The 27944-nt window shown below is 37.7% G+C and overlaps 1 protein-coding gene across 2 annotated transcripts; it reads left to right on the forward strand.

The window, feature by feature from the left end:
• The first annotated feature begins 9606 nt into the window (after positions 1–9606).
• LOC145774577 (integrin alpha-6-like) lies at positions 9607–27652 on the forward strand. 2 transcript variants are annotated; one of them, XM_082585844.1, is made up of 22 exons: positions 9607–9753; positions 12095–12182; positions 13181–13331; positions 13733–13827; positions 14426–14671; positions 16032–16250; positions 16751–16890; positions 17716–17864; positions 18572–18729; positions 19035–19132; positions 19834–19950; positions 20730–20889; positions 21133–21282; positions 21992–22080; positions 22353–22448; positions 22749–22857; positions 23307–23441; positions 23922–24062; positions 24333–24467; positions 24592–24696; positions 24999–25127; positions 25922–27652. In XM_082585844.1, the coding sequence occupies exons 6-22, from the start codon at positions 16116–16118 to the stop codon at positions 26039–26041; spliced, it is 2166 nt and encodes a 721-aa protein (XP_082441970.1). In that variant the 5' UTR covers positions 9607–9753; positions 12095–12182; positions 13181–13331; positions 13733–13827; positions 14426–14671; positions 16032–16115; the 3' UTR covers positions 26042–27652. The 2 variants fall into 2 exon arrangements, with proteins under 2 accessions (XP_082441970.1, XP_082441969.1); XM_082585843.1 differs by having other exon boundaries at positions 12095–13331.
• The last annotated feature ends 292 nt before the right edge of the window (positions 27653–27944 follow it).

Here is a 27944-nt window from a genome sequence, read left to right on the forward strand (position 1 = left end):
TATATTAAGTTTTAAAGTGTTATAAATTTGTTTGTTTTCGTTTTTCTTTTCTTTGCAGAGGTGACCAAGTTGTTGGCGCGGTTTTAAAGTGTTTTGGAAATAGATATTTTGTGCTGAAGTGGGTGGTGTGATGTGTATTGCATGTACCTGTTGGTCTGTGTCGGTTTTTTGTAAATCTCTGTGGCTAATGTACCGTTGGTTTGTCTGATGACCTCACATCAAGAAATGCTATGCTTTGGTTGTTTTCAACTTCTTTAGTGAATTGGATGGAGTCTGATATGGCGTTTAAGTGTTGATAAAATTGATCTACTGCGTGTCTTTGTAAGTTTTAGAGTGCCAACCTTGAACCTTCACGCTAGGAGTTATATAGAAGTAATTGACTGGCAGACCGAAGATATCACTGAACCTCCCCACACCAAGAACCTTAGCAATGAAGATTTGATTACTATGATCAAAACAAATCCATCCACGATGAGTCTTCTCACAGTTGAAAGTTTCCCCTGTTATAACCAGGCTATGTTAAGCTTGTGACAGAGGCTTCAGGCTCCGTTTGTGGAGAAGATAACAGAGATGGTTTCATCAGGGCTCGATTAGAGAGCAGGCGCAAAATGCCAAAGTTTGACAGCAAGGCTGATTTCAAAGTTTAGAATTTCAATGAAGGTTACATTAAACAGGTCATTCTGGGGTGAAATTCATATCTCTTGGACTTCCCAGAATGACCTTGGGCGACGAAGGTATTGCATCCCCGGTGTATCCCCTAAAAGGTTCACATGTAGGACTGCCTCAACGTGGCGTGAACTGAAAACATTAATTCTACGAGCTTAACGGCTAAACGTCCTATCCTACTCTGTTGCAATTATTGAAGGTATTTTTAATTTCTAGATGAATACTATACTAAATAAATCTTCCATCTGTATTTACTATTATCAAGAGGAACAATCGTACCCACGACAGAAGGCAGCATAACCATATAGCCTAACTGTCAAACGTTGGAGCAAATCGAAAAAGAAGTGTGTAACATGGAATGGAAATGCGAAAAACTGAATTTGGCGGCCATATTGGATTTGGTGACGTCATAATTTGCTCACGCTGTCATCATATGTATTTCTAGTGTTTTATGACATGAACGAGGAAAGCTTGTTAAAAGAAAATTGGGCAAGTATTGGCAAAGTTATGGCGAATTTACTGTATTGGGCAGTCTTGTAGCCGGCAAGGTTCGGATTTTTGTCGTTTTTGAAGGGCGTATCGGAGGGTTCGTGAGCGTCAAAAAAAGTGAACTGGTAAATCCAGGTCTTTGAAGACTTTATTTGCTTTACGGTCCGCGTCGTCGCTCACAAAAAGGAAATTCAAAATGTATTGGGTTATAGCCTATATGGTGTCTGGGATGTTTGTCTGTTTTGCTGGTGTCGTCGTCGTCTGGGTGGTTGCTTAAGAAAGTTTTTGGGGTATCCTTTGTCCTCGATCGTCTTCTCGAATTCCATCAAGTGTAGTGTTGCTCGATTGGGTGAGGAACATCTATCTTGTTTTTTCTGCATTTCGTTTAGGAGTATGGTCTTTTTATACTTGAAGATAGGGCCGAGTCGAAGTGTGGGGGTAGTTTGTCTTTGTTTTTTCTGGTAGAACTTCTGGTGGATTGTGCCGTCTTTGTCGATCTTTGTGGCGAAGTCCAGTAGTAAGATGGCGTTGTCTGCTGTTGGTAGTTCCATGTCAAGGTTAATAGCTGGGTGGGCTTGGTTGAGAGCGTTTTGGCTGGCTAAGGCTTCTCTGTTGTTGACTGTCAGCAAGAATGTGTATCGTCTGTAGAGGGTGAGGTTTGACTGGTTCCGCAATGTCTGCTTTTCAAGGGTGTCCATGAAGAGGATGGTGAGGACTCCAGATACGGCTTTTCCATTGGTAGACTGTCAACTTGACTATACAAATTCTCCTTGAATGTGAAACCGTTAGGAGGGTGATCTCGAAGAGGGAACCGATCTCCAGTGTGAAACGGGCTGCAGAGTTGTTTTCTTCCAGTGGACAGTTTTTGGATCACGTTGTTGATCACCTCCTTTAGAGGGTCAGAGATGTAGCCTACATTGCTGTCACCAGGGCTGGATTTAGGGGAAGGTGGTGTTAGTTGAGTCAGTGGGTTAGTTGAGTCACCATTGTTTTCTGACTAGCCAAGCATGACTTCGTGAAGATTAATTGCTAGAAACAATAAGCATTATGGGTAACTGCGTCCATCTTGCTTTAGCAGCCGTGCAAGTTATACAGGTTATACAGTCAGCAAAATACCATTTTTTGGACTAAAAAGTAAATATTTTCAGCTCAAAGTTGATTGGGATGCTGAAGCTATGCTTGGCGTAAGCGAATATAGCGTCAAAGTTTCATATAGTTTATAGCTATCTTAAGCATAGTACATTTGTGTAAGACCGATAAAGCTTTACGTATAGATAATATGTTCAATAATTGTCACGAGGAAGGATTGGGGTTGGTTGAGTCAATAGCTGCAGGGCTAGTTGAGGCAGTGACTCAACTCACCCTACCTCAAGTTGCAGGCTGCTGAAATCTTACTTCTGAATTTGAATTGCTAAACGTGCATTATTAAATCAGTTACTTGGACAAAATGAGCTATTATTTGATTAAAATTATTCATTAGGCCTACTTTTCTATTTAGTTTTACACCCTCAGGCTCACACATCTCATTAATTACAGCCTTTGGACAGGGCTGTGTGCCTGTGTATGGCCCGTTTAAGGCCTACTACAACAGAGCATTGAGTTTCTGGCAAATAAATAATCCTGGAAAGGTTTGTAGTATATATGATGTGTCTAGCATTACAAACCAAGCCTATGAAAATGTTTTTTCCCACAAAAATATTGCTGCCGGTTTTGAGACAACAGGGATATATCCTGTGTACAGAGACATTTTCACTGACATAGATTTTGCTCCATCAGAAATGACCAACCGACCTTTAAAGTTACGTGCTGGGATTTAAGCTGAAAACTGTGCTTCAGAAATCAATGAACACACGGATCAGTTGTCCGCAACCTTCAAAACACCCAATGTTAGTGCTGCACATCAAGCTTGTTCCAGCGTAACTTCTGCTCGGAATTCAGCTAGTTCAGAGACCACTTATGTGTCTCCAATGGAAATACTTCCAATTTTGCCAAATTTGGTTCGCGAAGCAATACAATGTGGCCGCGGGAAAAGCATGAAAAGTATTAGATTTCACGTCACTAATTTCGATAGAATGTGTGAAATTTGGGTCTAGGCGGTTTGAAGACTTTTTTTAGAGAAATGGCGTGAAGTAGGGCAAAATCGAGAGAAATTAGGGCCTGGTTGCAGTAAAGATCTATTTTTATTTTCTTAGAGAAACAACATAAAGTCGGGTAAAATAACCGAGGAAAATTTGGGTCTGGTTGCAGTGAAGACTCTTTTTTCAGGGAAAGACTGTTGAAACGGGCGAATTTGGGGTCATGTGGCCCGCCTGGTATTGTTAATAATTTTTGTGGCCCACAGTACAAAGTAGGTTATTCCCCACTCCTGAATACAATAAACGTTCATTGATGGTATAGCTCAGAGGTGCCAGATGGAGGCGGTGCTCAATATAGACCCAAAAAGTTATGCATCTCATGCATGCCATTGCGCCTCAACTAACCCCACCCACTGACTCAACTAACCCTGCTTGCGGGGTTGGTTGAGTCAAACGGTACTCTATGTTTGAGGTAATAAAAATGGCAATTAAACATGAGATAGCATTTTGATAAATGGATAGTAGCAAGCATACTTCATTACCTTTGTTTCACTTAGAGTTTCATAGGTGTATCTACAATAGGTAAAAAAATATAAGGAAAAATCTGAAACAAGACTCAACTAACCCCGCTTTCCCCTACCAATAGGCAGAGTAGGCAGTTGCCTAGGCCGGCAAATTATTGAGGGCGGCAAAATATACGAAAATATTACATTGATAATACTGTACGTGAATATAATAATTCACAACAGATATATTCAGATATATAGCAATTAATAATCACATCACACACATTTGTAAACAGTGCGGCAAGTCATGTATGGCAAGTCATCACCCCTAGAGTACTTCACGCTTGATTGGTTTTCAACAATATGGGTTGCTTAGCGCTTCTTTTAGTTATCTGTCTCGCTTAGTATGGAGGACTAGGCTTTGTCTGTGCAATTTTTATTAATCTTTGTTCGGTTTATTTCACTGTTAGTAAATTTAAAGGAGCCTAGAAAAAATGTTTTTAGTCAATGTTAGGTTGATGGAAAAGTTGCAGGCTATTTTGTGTACTTGCCTTGATGCTTAAAGCATGTAAACAAGCCAAAAAGTAAGACTAGTTTACGAAAGAACTTTAGTTTCATGAAGTTTTATGAAAATGGAAGCATTGAGGACAAACGAGAACAAGTGCCTGTGTTGTATCGAAAAATCGAAAATCACCATCGAAAATTTTTTTTTTGGTGGGCGGCACTTTTCTCATCTGCCTAGGGCAGTGCTACTCAAACGCCGGTACGCGTACCGGTGCCGGTACGCGAGCACTTGGCTGCTGGTACGCGGTCAGTTAGGAGAAATTGTAAATTGAGCAATTTGTTTTATGTTGATCAGAACGTCTATAGAATAATTTTTAGGCAGCGATAATGTTCAATCTGCTTTCCCAGCTATAGACTGTTTGGTGGCCCGCTACTACGACGACTTCCAGTTACGTCACATCACAACGATTGGATCTATCTGCTGATGAAGGTTTGCGAAAATCTTTTGAATCAAACTCCCTTGCAAGCTTCTGGGTCAAAATAAAAGCAGAATATCCGAAACTGTGTACCATGGCTATTAAAACACTGCTTCCATTCCCTTCTACATATCTATGTGAAGCCGGCTTTTCTACCATGAGCTGTTTAAAGGGAAAACACAGAAACGCGTTGGATATCCATGCTCCTCTTCGAGCAGCATTGTCTTCCATTGAACCGCAATTGGATAAGCTGGTTGCAAATAAGCAAGCGCACACTTCGCATCAAAATTCGAAAGACCATTAATAAAAGTGTTTTTTACTTGTTTTTTTGTGTATTTGTTACAAAAGTAATAATGACTTTGCTCTTGTCTTTTTTTCGCAAATTGACCGGGACGCCAAGTGATGGAAGGTGCTCAGCCGGTACACGGCATAAAAAGTTTGAGTAGCACTGGCCTAGGGCAGCACTTAGGCTAAATCCGGCCCTGGCTGTCACATCCAGACTGAAGGGGAAGTTGAATTTTCTCGGAGTGTCTCGTGGCATGTCCCTGAGTTGGTTGAGTTGTTTTTGACCGTTTGTAAGGTGTGCCGGAACGTCCTTCAATAAGGAGTTGGGTAGAGTACAGAGTAGGTGTGACAGTTTGGCGGCTGGCCCGTTTGCACTTGAGAAGATAGGACGAATCTTGATGTCATGTCCTTTTTCCTGAGTCCTGATCATGTGGTGCAATCGTGGCATATTTGAGTTGTTGGTGATGTAAGATCTGGTCACTTGCTGTTAACTTGCAAGTCCAAGTGCATCTGACGACAATTGTCGTCCGAGACAGTCGCTCTTGCTGTGCGAAAGACGATAATTGTCGTTTTCTTGATCGCAGCTATTCATGGCACTTTTAATTTCGCTTTCCTCTATTCGCTTTGTCTGGAAGGCGCAATTATGACGTGTGAAGAAACATAGATGCATTGTTCACACTACAATAACGATTGCAGTTTGACGGAAATCATTAATCCCTAAATCACTCTATTACAATATTAGTTAGGTAGCTTCTGCACTCACCTACAATATAACCACAAATGCAAGAATAAAAAGATTTCATCCTAAATGTTTTTTTTTCTAATATGGCTTCCTTCTGGTGTATAAAATTCATACCACATCATGCGCGTTCAGTCAGTGTGAAGTCATTTTGATATAATGTTGCAAGCAGTTTCAAAAATATTTTGTTGTGTTCGAAAACATATTTTGTGACATATAGTCAACAAAACAATAGGGTTTTGTGTTGCTGCTATTGTTAGAACAAGCGTCAGAAAATGATACAGTTTGAATATTTCTAAACTAAACTCACGTGTACTTTGTTTAGTGTCCTATAAATGCTTAGAAATTATTCTGTTCTATGAACTGATGTATTTTTTTCTTCATAATAAACAACTAGTTGAATAATTTCACAATGGTAAAGGTATAATCACTTGAGAGTAATGCGATTACACCAGAAAACAATAGTCCAGCCGGAGACTTCTCCGTAATAGTCGATGAAAAGGTAAAGCAATAGAAGCAAAAGGAAATTGAACAAAAGCGTATTGTGCTGCGTCATGGGGGTTCCCCAATATCCTAGCAAGCAATAATGCGACGAAAAATACTGCGAGTGATCAAATTGAATACGCACAGTAAGGAGTGTTTCGAAAAGTTAACTACGCACTTAACAGGTTAAGCTTTCGTTTTATGGTTTGCGCTTTTGTGATCCTTGAAGTTTTGTATAATTTTGGGTCGCTCAGGTGTTGTTGGGCCGCTGCATCGTATCGTTCTGTTTCAATGATACAAAATTCACCGCCCTTATCGCTGGGGAGAAAGGTCATGTCCTTTGCTTGCTTTTGATGGTCGAGAAGTCTTTCTATGAGAGGTTACTGCGGATGTTTGATTTTTGATGTTTGATTTTTGATGATTTTTGATTGTTTTTTGATGTTGATGTTAAAAGATGTTTTCAAAATTTCTTGGATCTGGATTGACGCAATTCGCAGCTTGTGTTCTAGTTACAAACTCGCTTGCGGTGGTTTGTGAACATCGTTGTTGCGAGGAAACCGCGGTATTCTTGTCGATGGATTGTCGTCGTCATTGGTAGGTCGGCGCTTATTTTCAGTTCGTTCGTCTGGCTGCTTCTTGATTGCAAATTTCAAAACAAGATCATATGCGCAAGAAATGCAGGGATAGCTACACAGGCAGCAGGTTAATTTTGATTGTTTGGTCATTTGGGTTAAGTTGTTTAGGTTAGGTTGTTTAGGTTTGAAATAAACTGTTTTCTAAATAAAGTGCAGAATCTAACAATCAAAAGAGCAAGAATTAAGAAAATATTGTCACTGGGTAGCGATAAAGAGGTTTTTATGGGATGAAATGATTGATTGAATCTTTCCTCGGACTGGGAAAGTTTCTTGCATAGCTTAATCCTGGCAGTTTCGCATACTTGTAGAGGCTTTGAATCACTGACGCAGGCCCGATCACCGAGATTGACAGAGTGAAACTTCCGATTGTTGAAGTCTTGTTGCCGGAGAATTATTCTATCCATTAGATGCCGCTGAATGGAGAGCAGTCCTTAACGTGCGTTGCTCAAGCGCACACCCCGAGGGTGGAACCAGCGCCGCTTGATCTTGCAGCTTCTTCGTTCCAGAAGTCACGCGCTAACCAACTGAGCTATTTCGAGGTTGGATTGAAATGTTTTGGAGCGGACTTTTCCTGCAACAATTGGACAAAGGGATGAGCAAGTCTGAAAGATCACTTCAAATTTCAGATTATCTAATGGTTATCAAGTCAGTCTATAAGTCTGCACATAGACTGTACGTAGTGTGGTGTGTACAAGTAGGCTACTGTACAACACAAGCGACGTAAGCGTTATTGAGCAAAAGATTCAAAAAAGTTTTGTAGCAATTATAAATTATCAACCTGTAAAGATTCAGATAGCCAACAAACTGTGCATAAAAATTGACCATTCATTGTTATGTTAATTGATCACAGCTTAAAAATCGCAAGATCAAACAGCGCTGGTTCGACTCTCGGCGTGTGCTTCAACGTTTTTCAAGGAATTCTTTCCATTTAACGCCACCTAATAAATGAAATAATTAACAAAACACGTAATTCATAAACAATGCATCAACAACAATTGGAAAATTCACTGTTAAATTCGGTAACCGGGCCTGCATCAGTATTCGAAGCCTCTCAAATTATTCGTAGCTCTTATTGTCCACAGCCATTCTCCAAACATTTAAACATTGATAAGTTGTAAAATACAAGTTTTATAGGACAAGCGAGCTCAAAGTCATCTTTGAATTCCATTTTTTTGTTTGCAGATGAAAGAAACGTTCTGGCAATTTTTTTCTGTTACTTTCCAAAAATTTTATAAACACTTTTATCTGCAGATTTGTTGGAACGAATGAAATGTCAGTTCTATTCTAAAAAAGTTAAGTTTTAACTTCAGTGGTAAAGTCCGTAGACATAGCCTACGTTAAAGAATTGTAAACTACATACTGAGTAATAATGTTATAGTTTTATTTATTGTTGCTCTATGCAACTGCTAAGGTCTATAAGGGACAGAGCTCAATTTTAATGTTATACCACATGTTATCACTTTAATGTGATGACATCGTAAACTCGATATCAAATTAAAAATGAAGCCTGTCTCAAAAAGACCTTAGCGACAATAAATAAAACCATAACATTATTATTATTACAGGAATTGCCTAGTGACAGGCCGGCTGCGTAGCCGAGTATTGAGAGCCCTAGTTCGACGTTCGATAAGACGCCGGCCGCCGGTTCGACACCGCTCAAGAGCTTGTGGAGTGTCTTTGGCAAAATACAGGCGTGCCGTCGTTTGCGGAGTGTTGCAGTCAATTTACATAATAGGAGCATTAGTCAGTCATGGTCAAAACAAACCAGACAGCAAATCATCTGTTTTAAAAAACGGTTGATGTGCTGTTTGGGAAAGACCGTTTTCAGCCACAAAAAGTTCGCTGTAAGTTGCATGGAAATACTGAAACCTTACCTACTTAAATATCAACTGCAGTTTGTTGTTTGCCTTATCCAGGCTTACAACCAGTGGTTGAAGGTTCAGATTAAGTGGACAAGAAGGCAAGGAAGCCAATCTTCATGTCCACCTTCAGGCATACCTTTAAGTGTCCTGCCAAAGACACAGCCGCATGCTCTTGAGCGGTGTCGAACCAGCGCCCTTTCGATTGCCGTTTTAGGGCTATCACAACATGGATATGCAGCCAACACTTGCGACTGCAGTTGATCTACCTTGATTGACAAGAACGAAAAGCAGAAGCAGTTTGATAAATTGCAAAGAGCCTGATGCAAGTCCACGTGCGGTCTCATTGTGATCATGTGAGTCTACACTATGACATCATAAGTGAAGACTAGAATTGAAGAACCAATAACGAATAATGATTTTCAGCAACAACTCAATTGCCTTTGATGTTGCCATTTTTGGCCATCACTAAAACGGAAGCGTGCATTATGTTTCGCCCAAGCTCGAAAACAGTCAGTTGAGTTCATGACATAACAATGAACCATATCGCTGCAGGTTGTGCGTCTAAACAAAGGGTTGAAGAATATGTTGTTAAAATTGTTCGCATGTGAATAGTTTAACGATTGATCTTTGTATAAGTTACTGAAGCTGATGTTTCAGGGGTCTGTGCGCTTCCTGCTGGCTAAATGATGAGTTGAGCTTATTCTCTCTGTTATCTTGATTGTTGCATCACAGCACGATAAAACGGTTGTTTGTTAGAAATAGAGCGCTGTCGCGTCACTTCCGGTGTGACGACAATCGCGTTTGAATCATCAGCATCATGTGTTCGATGCATTTTTGTTTCAGGCATTCTGCGTACAGCTTCATAATGACAACCTCGACACAGAAGTACAGTAGTTGACGAGTTATGGGAGTAGTCAAAGAAATTGCATTTGAAAGCGCGAGTCCAATCGAGTCAATTCATTTCTTTCGCATTCGACGAGCAACACAAAGGGGTTGTCCACAACGTTGGAATACAAAACTTCTTTCGTTTTAGGTAAGTGAAATATTTTTTGTGTTTGTAAATATGTTTGCTTGTATCATCACTTTGCAACCTATGAGGCTCTTTAGCTATAAACATATGCAAATGTGTAGCAACTATTAAACTAAAGATGAAACTTTTGCTGACATTAGCTTGTGTCAAGTCTAAAACACCTTAAATAAGCATTTTGTGCTTCCATTCAACTAAATCAACAAGCATCCAAAAGTCATCAACCAATTATACAATTGATGCAGCTCTTTTAAAACGTTGAAAATTTGATGCAAAATAAGTTAAGGGTTAATTTCATTTCGAAGCGTTGGTGGATTACTAGTTGTTTTGAACAAAGCCACTTTGGTTTTGTTTCTTTCCATACAACCTTAATAGAGTGAAGCATTCAGTTGGTGTCGTCTGAAAGTTATTCCAATCAACTTTAACGATTTCTGTTCGTGTTATTTTGTTTTTCAAATGTGTTAGTTGTCGAGTTAATGTTGAAGGTAGAAACATAAGTCAGCAGCGCGCACATACCATGTAACATTTACAATTCTTTTCAAATAGTCTGTTGACATTTGTGACGTCAACAGTGGACTGTTTTGATTAACAAACAGCTATGATGCATCATCTGTGGTTGGCTGATTGTTATTGGAAGATAATTTATTAGAATTCTGTTTGCTTTCGTGTTTTTGCAATGGCTTTTTGTCAGCATCCTTTGATTTGCAAAGAATGATCACTGTTCGCATACAATAAATGCAACAAACTTTCATTGTTATCAAGAAAATTGTTATTGTTATCTTTCATTGTTGTCTTCTCTTGCAAATAAACTTTGGGGGATGGTCAATGGTAGATTCATCTTTATTATCTAAATTTCTTAATCATAAAAGACTCGGTTTTTTTGCAGATTCTAAGTTAAAAAAAAGAAGTTGTGGTTCATTTCCAGCATGCTGAGAATACGTGCTTCAGACACAACTCCGCATTTACCTCTCCGTGTTTGATTAACAGAATAAATTTCAAAACTTCATTTCTCAATGATCAAGCGGGCGTTCATAAACAGCCTATACCAAGGAGAAAGTAAGCCTCGAAAACTTTCTAAAAAAAAGCTTTCTTAGTCCCTGGAGAAATACTGTAAATAAGCTATCCAGGGATGGACAGTTTGGCGTCCCAAGTTCTATTGAGTGGGGGTTCGATTCCATGAGGGTAATTATTCCAAGATCGTTTAACGTAAAAATCCCACGTGTTAAACAGTTGTATAGACCTTTAAGAATATTCTAAGAAAAAAGAAGTTGTGCCTGCGAACATTTGGTGCATTGGCCCATGAAGTAAGAGAAGGGTCCACAAAGGATACACGCTAACTTACATGAGCGAAGTAGTGAACAAGTGGAAATACAACATTACGGTTCAGTTACAGATGCAAAACAAATTGCTAGTCTGTAATTTCACTGAAATCAAGAGAAACTAAAGTTTAAAACAGTCGGCCTCTATCTGCAGTTAGTGGCCTAATGCCTTATTAGGCACTTTTGGTTTCAAAAATTATTAATAATGTTTTAAATTCATCTCAGTTTGACTGAGTATAGAGCTTCATGTCGCTGACAACATGTCGCGCTAAAGCGTGCATTGTCATAATGAACACAACACTGACCCCAAAATGAAAACCATAATTTCCTAAACAACTGAATTGACATCAAGAGACAGTGAGTAACAAAAAGCCTTGTATGTTTCGTCGAGAATGTCACTTACGCACAGTTTTGTAAAGTTACGAAGTTAACTCAATAACAAATAAAAGGATTCCTATGCCAGATGTTTAACAATCGCTTCGAGTTTCATGCATTTGTTTCTACAGTAAATCTACAGTGGCTTTGTGACGTAGAGGAAATGACGAATGCGCACAAATCAAGCGCGAGCACCAATTAAGCTTATCAGCCACAGCGCTGCTGCACCGTTCAATATGCTCCGAAGAATCACAAAACAAAAATGTGATGCAATACCATACAGCTGATGCAATAACCTACTCATCTGTGGTATGGCAACATTGTTAGCAGGGTCGTTGAGAGGATAATTTGGGTCCGGTACCAATGTTGCCACACCAATGAGGTTCCCGGGTCTAAAACCAAGATACTTGAAACAAGTAAAACGCAGTTCATCGTATGAATACGCGGTGGTTTCTTCATATTCCTGGGCCATTTGGAAATGTTGTGGGCCCCTAAAATCAATAGGGTCCGCGTTCAAAAGTACCGCTTGAGCCTCCCTACCAACGCTAGTGATTGTGAGATCACCATCAGAACAACAATAAGTGACGACGTGGTCACTATAACTGTGGTAACTTTACAAAAATCGAAACTTCAAAATGCTTGTTTGGTTGCAGGTTTCCTGGAACATTGCCAAAAGGAAACTTCTATTCACTGTTGAACGAAACTGACGTTTGCTAGGAAGTCGTCACATCGCGATGCAAAGTGAGACGTTGTTGTACATGATTGTGATGTGACAATAACTGATGTGCTTACATGATATGAAACTTTGTATGAAATTCTTTATAAGTTACCAGTAAATTATTTCTAGGATGTGAGAGAGCTTCATATATTTCCATTGTTCAATTTAAACCACTTCACGTTTGTGAGGTCGTCTGTCTTGGAAAATAGAAAGTCATGTGTAAATTGTGAGTTGAGCCTAATGAACACATCCAACTGATTGTCTTCTATTTGACTTTGTTTTAAATTTAAACATTAAATAAAAAATGAAAATTAATGAAACTGCGATTTTGAAAAATTTTGATTATTTAAAATGTTTGTTGTTTGTTTAGTTCCATTTTCCAAGACGACTTTGATTTTCGTACGAACAATCTGTCTGTCAAACTTAGGCTAAAAGTTAATATGGATTGTGTAGTTATGTATTGCAGATACGTCGGAGGATTGGTTCTGGTGATGAGGACAAGGATATGCGAAGAACCGAATAAGATCTCTACTTTTATTTATTCTTTCTATTTCTATTTTATATTTTCACTTCCTGTAAATCTATTCAAATGATAAAATATCTTTCAGCTTTATTCTTCATTGTTACTTGCTAAATTCTTTAAACTTTAAGCTATTTTCACCTGCAGCTGCTGAATGCGTTAACTTTTATCTTATCTGATTTACTTTTGTTCACTTTTCTCTTCATCTTCGTTTTTCTATTGTGTTTTATTTATTGTGCATTGTTGATGAAATAAAACAAATCGTGTTGGCGGTCATTTTATTCTAAGGCTCGCGTACCGGCTAGGTCAATGTTTCGGCACAAAACGGCAGTTTCATGTTACATGTTATATGTTGTATGTTTGATATGTGTTTGTATTGCATGCTATATGTTCTATGTACTAAATGCTATCTACATGTGATGACTATCCTTTTATCAATTACCAATAATTTTTATTACCGAGAATGCAATTAATCTTACACCTGTTTTGGTGGGTCAACAGAGAGGGGGTCTTTACTTGGGTGCGGTTGGGGCCTACGATTGGAGCGGTACAATTGTCAAGTACGATTCTTCCGATGACCAGGTACCTGACATCCCAGACTTCGAACAAGTTCAAGATGTGCTCAATGACCGCACAAAGGAATCGTATCTTGGTTAGTTCAACTTTAATTGTTTATGCTTCAACGATTTACAAAAACGTTGCTTAAACATGCCCTTTAAGATGGGACAAGCTTTGAGATTTTGTTGAAAAGGGTTTTTTGTGGCAACAACTAATGTTTGCGTGGTTTCAAACATGTTTTTAAAGAAACAAACATGGCAATGTTTGAAAATGCGTCTCGGCTAGTTGTTTATGATAAAAACGAAAAGTGGAGGCTCTGTTTTAACCTCTCGGTATAGTCCTAAAGACACAGATAAATATTGGATGATAATAAGATGGTTACTCGACTTTAACGATTAACAGAAGACGCCATATTTTAAAATATTTTAAAATATTTTAAAATGTTTTACCAAGTTACTATGATCCAGCTTACATTATTTTGCCACTCATTGTCAGGATACGCGATTACAAGCGGTTATTTCGACGGGAGGGCGAATATCAACAATGAATACGTCGCGATTGGAGCTCCTCGCTACAGTCTCAAAGGAGCGGTAAGCTTCTTCAGAAATTAAGCTTGTAGAAATCAACAAAAGCTTGCTTTGCCTGTCAACAAAAAATCACAAAATCACCATGTTAGAGCATTTCATGTTTTCAATGTACTGTTGTGTAAATTTATTTCATAGCATCAATTTTTGTGTTAGTGATTTCTCTCTTATTTCAATGCTCAATTGTTCTTTCTGAGAACTTTGTTGAATGTGCTTTGCTGTTTTATATTGGAATGAAAGTATCTAATTCCCAGTTGCGCAGCAGGACTGTATGGTTAAAAGCTAAGCTTCTGAATTGTTTTGCTTTCTTGCAACTGCGAGAAGAATGTTGCGCATAGCTCGAAGATGCAGGTTTTTGTGTGACTCTCTGAAAGAGTGCAACCTTCTACTTGCAATTTTCAAGTTTTGTACCACCAATCAACTCTTTCTCGTAATTTCTTTTGCAAAATGCTTTTCATATTTTGATTTATGTACTTACAAATTTGTATGCAACCATTTTTAAAAATGTTAATAACAAAAGCATTTTTGTTTAAATTTTAAATTTTATAAATTCTATAAATCTTGTCCAAATTTTATAATTTATCTTGTCTTTTTCTTTTCTAAGGTTGTGATTTATCGGCCACAAGAAGAAAGTGCTGAATTTACACAAGCCCGCACTATTTACCCCAATAATCAAAATAGCCAACTGGGGAGCTACTTTGGGGGTGCACTGCTCGCACTGGACCTTAATAGAGATGGCAGAGACGACTTGTTAGTGGCAGCGCCTCTGTACAGCAGAAGAAACAGTTATGACGATGGAAGGGTATTCGTGTATATAGCACCACAAGGCGGACAAAGTCATTCGATATGGGTCAGTGGCCATTAATTTTATTGTTGAACTTGCGTGAGAATTTGTTAATTTCAGACATTGATTTTATAATTTAAAACGTAAATTATTATCATTGATAGTGTTTTTATCATGTAGCCTCAAAACCGCAAAGCGTTCAACCATATTGACAGCGTCACATTACACAGACCAGATCCATACATTACACACACAACTATTGTGTTTGGTGCAATAGACACATCATGCTTGAAGTATGACTATTTAGCTCCAGCTAGTGGTAAAATATTTCCAAACTACATTACAGAAAGCAAACCCACACTGTTACCAAATTATCAGAGACTTTAGGTCAGTGGTTCTCAACGGGGACGGTACCGGAGGCGTTTTGATTTAACAGGGGGGGCGGTATGATTACCTCGGCTTAAGGGGGGCGTTTTGATTATTAGAGGGCATTCTGGTTTAACCCATCTACCGCCCAGCGTAACGATTTCTTCAAAGAGCTCTCATCTTCGTGGTAGCATTTCCTACCTCATACCTGGTGGAAAAGGGATTCAGCTGTGTTGTTCTGCTACATACCAAACAGCAAAACCCACTTGACATATCCAGAACAAATGATCTTCGAATGTTTCTCACTGGCTTTACACCGGATGTGAAGTAACTGGAACCTTCTCACCAAGCCCAAGGTTCACACTGACTACCAAGAGGCCTATACTGTTTTCATGCTCGCAAATGTATATTTGCTTTTCATCAAATATAGTTATTAGTCTCTAAAACCCTTTCAGCCTGTTTCACCCTAACAGGGAGATCATCAGAAGGTCCTTATTGCTTATTCTAATAGAAATAGAATTCCATTTGAATGAAGACCTTCTGATGATCCACCTTTTAGGGCAAAACAGGCTGTAAGGGTTTTAGAGACTGGTAACTAGCCTATATTTGATGTAATTTGCTCTGCTTGGCTTTTTGCATAGCATTGAGCACATGTGTAGTATTAATACGCTAGTATTTATTGTTTTATATTCGCTTTTTGTAATTAATCGTTTTTGTTAGGGAAGTGGTAAAATTTTGCCAGTTCATGAAGGGGGCGTTGGGCCAAAAAGGTTGAGAAACACTGCTTTAGGTCATAGTAATTATAATCTTTATTTAGTGCACGAATGAATTTGAGTTGCAACACGGGGAATGAAAGGACCCAGTTCAGTTTATTTCATAAGCAAATCACAAAAATGGACATACAAATGCACATTGATAAAAATTTAATTGTTTCCACAGGCACAGCAGTAAAATATTAAAAAACACTTAGTTAGCTGCCTTAAATAATTTTGTAGTAGCAAAATAAATTATTCTTGTTTGCAAATTTAAGATATTGGTCACAACAACATTTTCATGACAGGCAAATCCCAACAACCCTCCTACAAACCTATTCAAAACATTGTCTCCTGGAACAGCCTCCCAAGGGGGGCGCTTTGGAACTGCAATGGCTTCTGCTGGTGATCTCAATTCTGATGGCTATAATGACGTCATAATCGGAGCGCCCTACGCAAATGACAACAGAGGAGCGGTGTTCGTATTTCACGGGAGCTCCGATGGCATCGACACAGAGTATAAACAAGTTAGTGACAATTTCTTGTATGACGTAAACACATGAACGGAAAAATGAAAAGTTGTATAAATCTGTTCAGAAGACAATTAATTCAAACACATGATGCGTTCTTTTTGGTGTAAAATAAGCAGAAGTGGGCATCCACTACTTTTAAAGTAGCGCGTTACCCGCTACACGGACAAAAGTAGCGCACGCTAAGGCTACTTTCTCTGAAGTGACATTAGGAAGCACTTTTTGAACACCTTTTCAAGCTACCCGCTACTTCATCAATAATTTTTTTAAAAACTAGCAGCGCTGGTAGTAGCCCTACAAAAGTTGCGTGCTACTGCTCACCTCTGAAAATATGCTAAACTATTACAGGCTGTTAAAGGTGGTAAACAAGAGTAAAAAAAATTGTTTGCTTTTGTCAAGGTTTTCTATCCCATTTCTGTCGACCAAAGTTAATGAGATCTTTTGAAAATGATTTTCAAGGAAACAAACAAATTTGTTTATGATGCAATCGATTATAGGTGATTCGAGCATCAGAACTTCCAAACACATATCTTCGATACTTCGGTTTGTCTCTTCAAGGAGGCCAGGACTTGGATGGGAATGGTTATCCTGACGTTGCAGTTGGAGCTCCGAAAAGTGACACAGTTGTCATTTTCAGGTAATACAACCCCGATAGCTCAGTTGGTTAGCGCGTTACTAAGTGAACGAAGAAACTTCAAGATCAAGCGGTGCTAGTTCAACTCTCGGGGTGTGCGCTTGAGCAACTTATTCTAAGGACTGCTCTCCATTCAGCGGCATCTAATGAACGGAATAATTCTCCTGCAACAAAACTTCAACAATCGGAAGCTTCACTCTGTCAATCTCGATAACCGGCCGTCCGCCAATGGTTCAAAGCCTCTACAAGTATGCGAAACTGTTAGAATTGGGCTCCCAAAGAAGCTTTCCAAGTCCAAAGAAAAGCAATCAATCAATATATGAAAATACCATAAGTTGTTTATAAAGTACTATAGATACGTGATATTTTTATAGCAATAGATTGGAAGCTATTAAAATTGATACCTCCGCCTACAGTAGTAATATGTTACTTAGCCCAAAACATTAGTTCCTATTGTACTGGTATATGCAAATACAACAGATTTTCAATCTTTAAAAAATAAGCAATGGGTTGAATCGAATGACTTCCAAACTAAGGTAAATTTTTTTTATATTTTGTTCTTTTCAAATATTCAACTTCGAATTGAACTTGGAATTCAATAGATTAATTGGAGTTATGAAATACCTACTCTCAAAGAATGAGAAGGTGTAAAGACATATGGAAAAGAAATATAGACTTAGACAAATTTCAATCAAACCTATTGTAGTTTCATTCAGTTTGTAAGAATTTTTCTGTGTAGGTAAACTTCAATGGGAACAACGTGCATTGAATAGAAAAATCAATAAATGAAATCATTTCTTTGTATACATTTGCAAAGTTTTGTTTCAGATCAAGACCGGTCGTGAACTTCCAACCAACGCTGGACTTTAACCTGAACAGCGTCAATGTCTTTGATTGTCTAACAACACCTGATCGCGACTGTCTCGTCCTCACAGCCTGTCTGACCGTGACCGGGTCCAGGATCGAACCCTTCATTAGTAAGTTCATTCACTTACAAGTATGATAGAGTAGGCTACTACGTAAAAAAATCCATGGAAAAGAAAAATATAATATAAACAGTATTATACAATAAATGCTGGCTGCTAATACTACAAAAAGTGACCAATACCAACCGAAAAATCCAAGCAGAGTAAATTACATCACAGTTAGTTAGTGGTTTACTAATAACCTCTACAGCCTGTTTCTTCCCGACTAGAGATCATCGGAAGGTGTTTAGAATAAAGACCTTCTGTTGATCCCCAGTAAGAGTGAAACAGGCTGTAGAGGTTATTAGAAAGTAGTGACTGATTTTGATGTAAACAGTATTATATGCTTGATAGACTTAGTTGGACTGACTGGTTTCAAATAATGTTATAATTTTATTTATTTGGCATGTTCGATGATTTGGCTGCATTCTACCTGATATATTTTGTATCCGTATAAATCTTCGTATCATCCAGAAACGATCAGAGGCAGTGGAAAATCTAGGGAGAGGCGATTGAAGAGGTCCCTGCACACACACTAAAACACAAAAAAATAGCTTTTGCAAAGTCAGATTGATGTAAACCGACACATTATTGTATTTGTTAAGATCTCATCCCCCCTAAGGCTACTTGCTGAATCTGCCCCTGATCAAAGGTTGACTTTATTACTCATAGTTGTGTTTTGTTCGAAAGTATACATCACAATCCTCATTCTCGGACAGGTGTCGACTATGGGCTGGATCTGGACAGCGGTGTTAGTGGAATTGCAAATAAAAGAGTTGAGTTTCGCGAAAGATCTGGAGTTAGTAGCATCATCAATGGCACACGAAACCTCACCAATAGTGTTAGAAATTGTTGGAACGCCACAGTGTTTGTCAAAGTAAGTTTCCTAGTGAATTGACAGTTCATTTGTTTTTTATTTACTAAACAAAATTTAATGCTTCGGTCATTAAGTGAATCCATTGCTTTAAACTTTAATTGGTGTAAAATTTTAATTACAGCGAAACACAATCACAAAACTTTCAGTTATTATTTGATGTAGCCTTCTCGTTTTGCAGTTTTGATCATATAATAATTATATCAATATCATTATCCTGTTTTAGAGTTACGAAAATATTGATTAGGCCTGCTGTGTGTTTGTTGAAATGTGTAATTAGTGCTTTTATCTGACCGTTGTTTTATTAGCAATCAATTCCCGACAATGTTGCACAAATTGAAGCAGTTTTGACTTACAAGTTATCTGAGAGCCATCTGAGGAGATCGTTGTCTTCTGTTCGCGATCCGTAAGTTAACTAAATATTTCTTGTTTTGTATTTGTTTTTTAAATATTTTTAGTATCTTTTGTCTTTTAATATCTTTTGTTTTTGTTTTGGCAAAAACAAAGAAAAAGAAAATCTTAAATTCGAGGACTTCACACAAAGTTGCTAATAAACAAAAGAGGTTTCATGAGAAAAGAGTGTTCGAAGTACCAACAAAATATGGCAACCGATTGCTGAAACTAAACATAAATAGAACAAAAGTAAACCGGTTCGGAATTACCGCACGTCCCAAAGTCATTACAGGTTTTGAAGAGACGGTTAACTAAAGACATAAAACGCCTCCAATTGATGAAATATTAACAAGTAGACCTACACACTATCAGTCACCACAATACCTCCACGTGTTATTTGAACAAACCTTCTTATAAAACGTCTGATGACAATCGATTGTCTATCAAAGTTTGGACACCGCTGGGCCATGATTTGTAGCCTATATCTATATCTACAATTCATTTCAAGTAAAATTACAAAAAATGACCAAACGTTTTTCTTTAAATGAATGCAATAGTAGTAAAGAAATTCAATCTAGAGGTTTGACATTTTAAATGATTTAAAAAGTTTACTTCATGAGTTAAGTGTGTCGACGTAGTCTAACTCTAAATCATATCAAATAATCCTGACCAGATGTCAAATTGAAAATCTTAATTATTGTGTTTGAATTTCAGAACCATCTCAAACCAAGTGCAAGCCACCTCTCAGATCTCCAGGGACTGTGGAGATGATAATGTCTGTGACTACAATCTCGGCCTTGATGCTCAGCTTCGCTTGCCTCCTGCTAGATTGTAAGTCGCTTTAAAAGACTCTTCTATGATGAACTATTAAGAGGATGGGGCGGCTGAACATATTGCCATTGTTTTCAGTTGCTCCCTGCAGTTTTATTGTCCAGATAGAGGCTCATTGTTGATAAGTTTCGTTTCGCAATTGCTGTGCAACAACAACACTTCAACGATCGGAAAACTTCACTCTGCCAATCTCGGTAACTGGCCCTGCGTCAAGAGCCTCTACAAGTATGCGAAACTACCAGGAATAACCTATCAGGGCTTTGTCAGTCCGAGGATAAAAATTCAAAACCAAACCAGCATTGTTGTTCACTCGCATGTCCAGAACAAACAAATTATACATAATAACATGTTTGTGCAAAGTGCATAATGTGAGGTGAGTCCCACACTTGATCCAATCCAAGATCCAAGCATCGAAGGATGAAAAGATAAGGTTCTCATTAGACTAAGCCTTCGGCACTAACGAGAGTAGGGTGACCAGTTCCTTTCTCTCGGCCACCTTTCCTTCAGCAACTACGCCCACCCAATTTATTACACCCTGGGTAGAGGTGAGCGGTGTTTTTCAACAACCAGCTTAAGCCGGGAGTCGAACCAGGATTGCATAATTGGAAAGCGAGCGCCTTATCCGCTGTGCCATCCCACAGCTGTGCATACTGTAAATGGTTCTAACTAAATAATTATGACTGTCTTCCTTCGGTGATATCAAATCATAAATGGCATTGTCATGTTTGATAAATGTCTTTGCTTTCTAGAAATTTTTGATAAATGTCTTTGCTTTCTAGAAATGGCAGGGACATCACCAACAATGGACAGACGCTGATTATTTCACAAGAAACTGCCTTCTCTCCCATCATAATGAAAGTTAACCTTACAAATACCGGGGAGAGTGCGTACAGGGTCAGTGTCGTGGTTAACTACACCGCGCAACTCAGTTGGAACAATGTAAGTAGGATGATGTAATAAACGAAGGAATGATGACATTATAATTGTTAGGCAATCCCAACTTCATAATTACACAAAGTAAAATAAGTAATAAAAACTGAAATCGCGTAAACATAAGCAAATAGATTATATATTTTAAAATAAGCCTGAAGGTAAAAAAAATTATTATTTTTAAAGAGTTGAATGCTTTTTTGGGACATTTGATTTGACGTCATACCTAACATTTGTGTTTAATTTGCTTAGCTCGGACGATATCAAAGTTCAAACAAACCTGCGGGATTCCCCTGTGTTGATGACGCACAGAGTGACGTCAACGGTGACACATGGAGAGTGAAAGTGTTACATTATCGTTTGGATCAAAACCGAATCAACATTATGCCTGAAGACTCCTGGGTAAGTTGGTAGATCGTTCAAGCCTGCTTCAGCAATAAATCCGCTACAAGTTACAAGATTGGTTGTTCCATTTATTTCCGTGAATCATTGCAGAGTTTTAAAGTGACACTTACATCATTATTCACCTAATCAGCTTCAATGTTTTGCAATAAACTTGCATCAGCAGATTTTGTTGGGTCCGATTAAAATGTTGTGTGCATGCTAAGCCAAGCAAACCAATAAACGATTATCTTAGAGTGGTGCAGTTATTAATTTTCTTGTTTTACACACCAACAATCATCAATCTACCTTGTCGCAAGCGTTTATAGTACAGTAGTTTGTCTTGTTGTGCATAATGACGTCACTATAAGTACTGTTTCATGTCATACTTCCCACCAAAGTTGGCTTTCAACCTTGAGGTCCTGTTGCGCTATCTATTTAAAACATCGCTAAGCGGAATATTGAGAGGCAAGAAGGCGTCATATGTTGATATATTGAACATGTATTGTAGAGGGGTGAAATAATTGCCTTTGTCCAATTGGAGACTTGGGTTTAGTATAATAAGAACCACTTGTACTCCTACCTCGAGGCTTAGTTGCTTGGCAATGCAATATCACATTGTCATTTACCAAAATAAGAGGATTAGGCCTAATAACTATCATCAGTTATAAAAACTCTTTTGTGGTAACACCATCTTAGTATTCACATTAATGTTATTTTGCAATTTCAGTGCTACTTCGAATTCAATCTTTCCTCAAACAGTCTTAGCGCAAACGGAGCCTTACCTGAAATTAGAGTGGCTGTATCTACTGGGACGGGGTAAGCATTGTTGAATAGCTTAAAAAAAAAACGATTTACTGTCAGGAATATTTTTAAAAGTTTGACACTACACTGTTTGTTCATTGCAGAAGCTTTCGTAGATAAATTTCTTTAGCCAAATGTTTTGTTTCTAATGATTGAGATTATTAAAACTTATGTCTTTAATTAAACTCCGATCGTAATATTGTAAGTTCGGTAAGTTTTTGATTCAAACATTGCACAGAAATGAAGCTTAACCTATTTCATCATTGCACGTGGAATGTATGTTTTAGAAATGACGTAAATATCCGTGAAGACACAGACCGAGATAATAATCAAGTTGTAAAAACCGCTCCAGTGCGGTACAGAGCGGATGCGACTGCTCAAGAGTAAGTGAAAGTCTTATTGTTTACATAGCTTTCTAATATGATGTAGCCTAACATGTTCGAGATTTGATCTGTATTCGTCTTGCAGTATAGCCTGCCCTACATTGTTGTGTAGAGAACCTTTTATTTATTTGTATTTTGTGTCCAATAAAAAACATGTTATTTCAAAGGTAGTTGTGCTGCTTAGATTTATCTTTTTTTATGAAAAAAAAAATTGAATTTTTCACAAAACTTTATTATTTTGTGTTTCAACATCTAATTGTTTCTTAACCTGCATAATCTATCTTGAACTTTTAATTCCAGGAGAAGCCCAGACATTCCTCTTCCTTTCAATTTCACAGACGAAACCGTGACAATCACTTCAGTAAATCAAATTGGGATGAACATATCCAACCTACAAATGACATATGAGGTACAACATACACATTTATAACGTGCGTGTGGATTTTCATTACTTGACTTCAATGTTTCAAATTCAATAAGACACATCAAAAAAAAAATACTAACCCAGCAAAAGGCCACTGTATGTTATGCGAACACTTTACTAATAACAATATTATGTTTAACTTTTCTGATGTTGTCATTGAATTTGCAGTAGCTTGGAAAGTGTTGAAAACAATCACCTCCAAAAGCAGGTGTGAACAGAAATTATTATGTGAACAAGAGTTGTTCGTTTTCCTGGCAAGCTAATAACAAAACAAAAAACTAATTTTATTTATCCTTCATCATCGTAAATATTTGATACTAACCGAGCCACTGCGTCAATTGCAAACTAGCCATCTTACTCCTGCATCTCTTGTTACTACATCACCCCCAAGTCACAGTGGAAACTTATTTATTTATTGCTGTTTTCATCATTAGATTGATGGAAGAGGTCATTCTAACATTCCGAAGTCGACCATTAGGTTTTCATTTCCCTACCGTCTGCCAAACACCACTGAAGCGGACATGATGCATTTGCTTTACCTCTACAGATACAGCTGCGAGTCAACCGAGGTGGCTACAATTTATTTGTCTTATTTGTTTTACAATGAGTCAAGAACCCAAGACAGAAAACTGTACTGTTATAAAGACTTGAGTTCTTTTTAAATCATGAAAAGATATTTTTCCCAATTACTTGAAGCTCACCTCCAAGATCATATTAATTTTTAGTTGCTTTCAAAATTGGTCTTTGTAAATTCAGTGACATTGCAATTTATCATTGAAACTGTTTAAACAAAACAGTTTTATTTATGTTGCAAGACCAAGTGAGTTTAAATACAAAATTAAAGTGAGCAATCGTCCGATCAACATTGTTCTGAAGTGTGGTAGTGCTCGTGTACATAATTCAATGAAGCCCCGTGTAAAGCCTTGCTACTAGTAACACTAACAGCAGATTCAACAGCAATCATTTGTACTTATCCTCTTCAAGAATTTAGTGAGTTTGTTAGCAGTAACTCTTCCACAAGTTTGTAAAGGCGTTTTATTTGCATGCAGGGTGAAGCTGAGTGCATATGCGATGAATCGGTGGTGAATCCATACAACTTACTGGAACGCTTTCCTAACGAAAACGATACTGGTCTTTCCAACATCACAATTACTCCTAATCCCAATAAGATAACGCAATCTGTTCTCTATGTAAGTTTGTATGGTTGAGATGTTTGGATTCTGTTCTACTTTATTATAATAATTTTTAACCAAATAAGTTTAATATTCAGAGGTGGTGGTTTTACATTGTGCTGTCATAAAGACACTTCAACTGTGTTATGTGTAAAATGATATTGTGACATATTCAGTGATAGCACTTTGACAACATGAACCCATGAAGTACATGGGTGCATTTGATCCATATACTTCTGCTACATAAATTGAGGATTAATCCAACTAAAACTTTATCCAACGTTCCAGGATTGTTCCGAGAATGGGAATGAAGCTCCAGGCACTTGCGCAACGCTACAATGTGACGTCATGGGGCTAGCTTCCACTGATAACATCATCTTCAGGGTCAACTTCAGATTTTGGTCTCACAGCTTTAATTTAATGGTAAGTTAGAGTTTTATCAAATTTAAATTAATGTGCCTAATATTTGTTCGAACAACACTTTTAGCAACACGCGGTTTACATCACGTAGTTATCGAGCCTGTTTTGAGCAGTTTTCCTATTCCAGAACACTTCACTAGCCACTTTGAGAACTGGCTTTCGATTCAGCACCGAAAATTCACCTCTCCTCATCAACCAACGAGGAGAGAACGTCACAGTAGCCACAGCGTCGGTAAGAAAGTTGAAGAGTTGTGTGCAGTGTAGGTGGTATGCGCCAGGGGTGGTTAACCATTTTTATTGCATGGATCATAAAATTTATCTTATTCCTTAAAAAACAAAAATAGGCCAATGGATCGCCAATTCTGATATAGCCGATGATGCAAATGCACCAAACGTAATCAGGCAAATTGTCGTTATCCAAATTTACAGTTTTCGAACTCACCACTTCAATTTTTCGTAGATGGAATCGTATATTGAAACATCTAAAGTATACCTTTAGCATTATACTGAAATCGTTGAAATTCTTTCTTGCAGACCAATGTTGTCGCCAGATTGTTTGTACCACCTGAAGTGATTATATCCAGCAACGACATATGGATTTACATTGTGGCGGCAATCGGAGGACTACTACTATTGATAATAATTATTATTGTCCTGTGGAAGGTAAGAGCATATCAAAGAAACTTAATTGAAGTTGTATTGTCTTTCAATCCAAATATATTTTGTAGGCAAGTATAGACACTGTTAAAGTATAAGTTGTTTGAAGCAGCTCAACACTTTTTTTCAAGCATTATATGAAACATTTATGCCAAACGAACGTTACCTACATGAAAAATAACTATAGATGAAAGTGCAATACACTCGCAAAGTCAAAATATCTAAATCTGTCAGAAATTCTTTAAATCGAGTGATGTTAAACTACGTTTTCTGTTTATTTTACTACCGGGTGGGTGTTTATTTTTTGTAGGTAGGCAATTTATTAACCCATCAGAAGGCAAGATTTAAATCAACTCATCACAGTCATGCGACTCATGCATGTTAGAAAGTGAACTAAATAAACGTTTCGTCGTAGCTAGAGTGGCCTAGAGGGTTAGAGATGGGGAATGGTCATTTTTATGGCGTGTATTCGATTTCCACCCCTGCCATTGCTCCTTTTTCTTCTGTAATTATCAAACGTAGTGCAAAGCAAGAGTCAGCTCTCTGGTTGGGTGCTAGAAGGCTTACAATGCTGCAGTCAGCTGGTTCAGAGTGAAAACTATCCATTGTTCAAGTATCTACCGCTCAAAGCACTCTATCTGTAGTAGCGACCTGCAGATTGCAAATACGCCTACCGGATTGGCAATGTAATACTTACGTCATCATATTGTGGTACAAAGGGAACTTTTTGTACCTTTTGTGATAAGCAGCCCATTTGTTATTCACAAAACTATATTTGACCAATTTGTTTATATTTGCAGACTGGGTTTTTCAAGAGCAAGTATGCGGAAAAGAAGGAACAGCTTGAATGGACAGAAGCTAACGCAAGTGGGGGATCTAACGGAGACGCAGCATCTACTGCGGATATTGTGGGGTCTTGAGAATGTTCATCAAATCTGCATTTTCCATAGCAAGATGTAGAACTCTGCTCGATATCCAGAGTTGTATTTATGGCGTGGCTATGACAGAATAATTAGCCAATTGTTTTGGATAATTCGCTTTAATCATTACATAATAAAGCACACAGTTTTAGAAAGAAATCGTACTAATTTGTAAGTTTCATTTTTTTTAAATGGTCACAATTAAGTTGACACTTGAGTTCCAACAAACGTTGTACACTAAAAGCAATTTCATACAAACAGCCTAAGATGCAACTTGCACAATTTTCTTTTTTGTACATAAAAAAATTGTTGATTGTTTTTGATCTTATAGTTTTATCGTTAGCTAAAGCAAGTCTCAATTATTGTCGTGTACTGTGTTGAAGTGTGCTCTTTAATGCATTTTTGTGACTTGTATACAGACTTGGTTTGATATTATAGCATCAAAGGTAACTTGGAATGCATGATTTTGTAAAGTCTTGATTCTAAACTATTATCGAAGGGCTTGTTTACTTTCAAATTTATTTATAGATAACATTCGAGAAAGTTAAATCCAAATACTTAATAATAAGACGTTTACCTTTTTGTCTTTTTATATTTCGAAAGTACTTTGATAATGTTGAATCACTAAAAAACCTCGCCTGTGTTTGTGTTTGTTTTTAATATGTAAAATCAATTTTCCCCTGTTACTCTACCTATGGGGCATTCGTCGAGTCTGTGAAAGCTTTTCTTTGTTATTTATAATTCAGAATATTTTCAACAATCATGGCCTGACGTAATCATCATCGATCGATCGATCGCTAGTTGTTATTGTTTATTATTGTGGAAAGTAACCTAATACGTTAAAAGTACGAAATGTGTTGTCGCAATTTCAATCGCTTCCCTTAGAGGTTGGATGAAATTGGAATGTGTATTGTATGATAAATAATGCTCATTTTCTAAACATCGATTGTTAATTATGACATAATCAATTACGTAGAGACACGGAGCGCGGTTTCCCTGACGCCAATGCAAGATACTAAACACAATGTGAAAAAATGGTCACAATTTGACAAACTAACTTGATGCCCACCGAATTAACCGGAGCCGATTCAAATCGAGGGCGGAATATGGTCAGGTGCCTTTAAATAAAGCAGCATGCCATATGTTATAACAGAACAATGCAAAAGTTTCAAAAATGTTGTGGTACAAGGTTTTCTAGATCACCCAAGACTTTAATTATTTCAGACTGACTTTTTCCATTAATGAAACATTGTAAGATTGATGGAACAATTAAAATGCTGAAGTCATTGCTATTGACTGAAGTCGTGTTTCACAAATTTCGAGACAATATTTACATTGTGCAGTTGTACGGTAAAAGGGTTATTTTGAGTCCAAGTTTATTTTGTACTTGGATTCATTTGTTACATCAAACGACGCGATATCATTCAACACGTGCTTAATTGTTACAACTTTATAAAATTGTGACCACATTTTTATCAAAAACTCTTGCTTGTGATTTAAGTAGTTCTAAAGACTCAAATTTTCAGTTGCAATGTTATCGGGTTTCATTTTTTTCAAGTCCCATTGTGTGGCCAAACCGTCCAATCGTAAAAGTAAAACTTCCAGATTGTCTTTCGTCTTGCTTCTTTTAAAATTAAGATTTTTTGTAACTTTCCAAAAAAGAAAAAAAGCTCAATACTCGCTCCACTCATGTCTGCTTGCTTTTTAATGCCACATATTGATGTAAAACCATTTTACAAAAGATCTATGGGCGCTAAAGCAACTTTGAAGTAAGCTAGGCGTAAATTGCGTGTAGGCCTATTTTGGGCTGCCATGTAGGTGCACTCAGAGGCGTTGGTAAGGGTGGCTTTGAATCAGGAAACAAGATGATTTCAAGCGCCTGTAACCTCTCCAATCTGGCCAG

This window comes from Aplidium turbinatum, chromosome 7 (genome assembly GCF_918807975.1).
Source record: "Aplidium turbinatum chromosome 7, kaAplTurb1.1, whole genome shotgun sequence".
Taxonomy (NCBI): domain Eukaryota; kingdom Metazoa; phylum Chordata; class Ascidiacea; order Aplousobranchia; family Polyclinidae; genus Aplidium; species Aplidium turbinatum.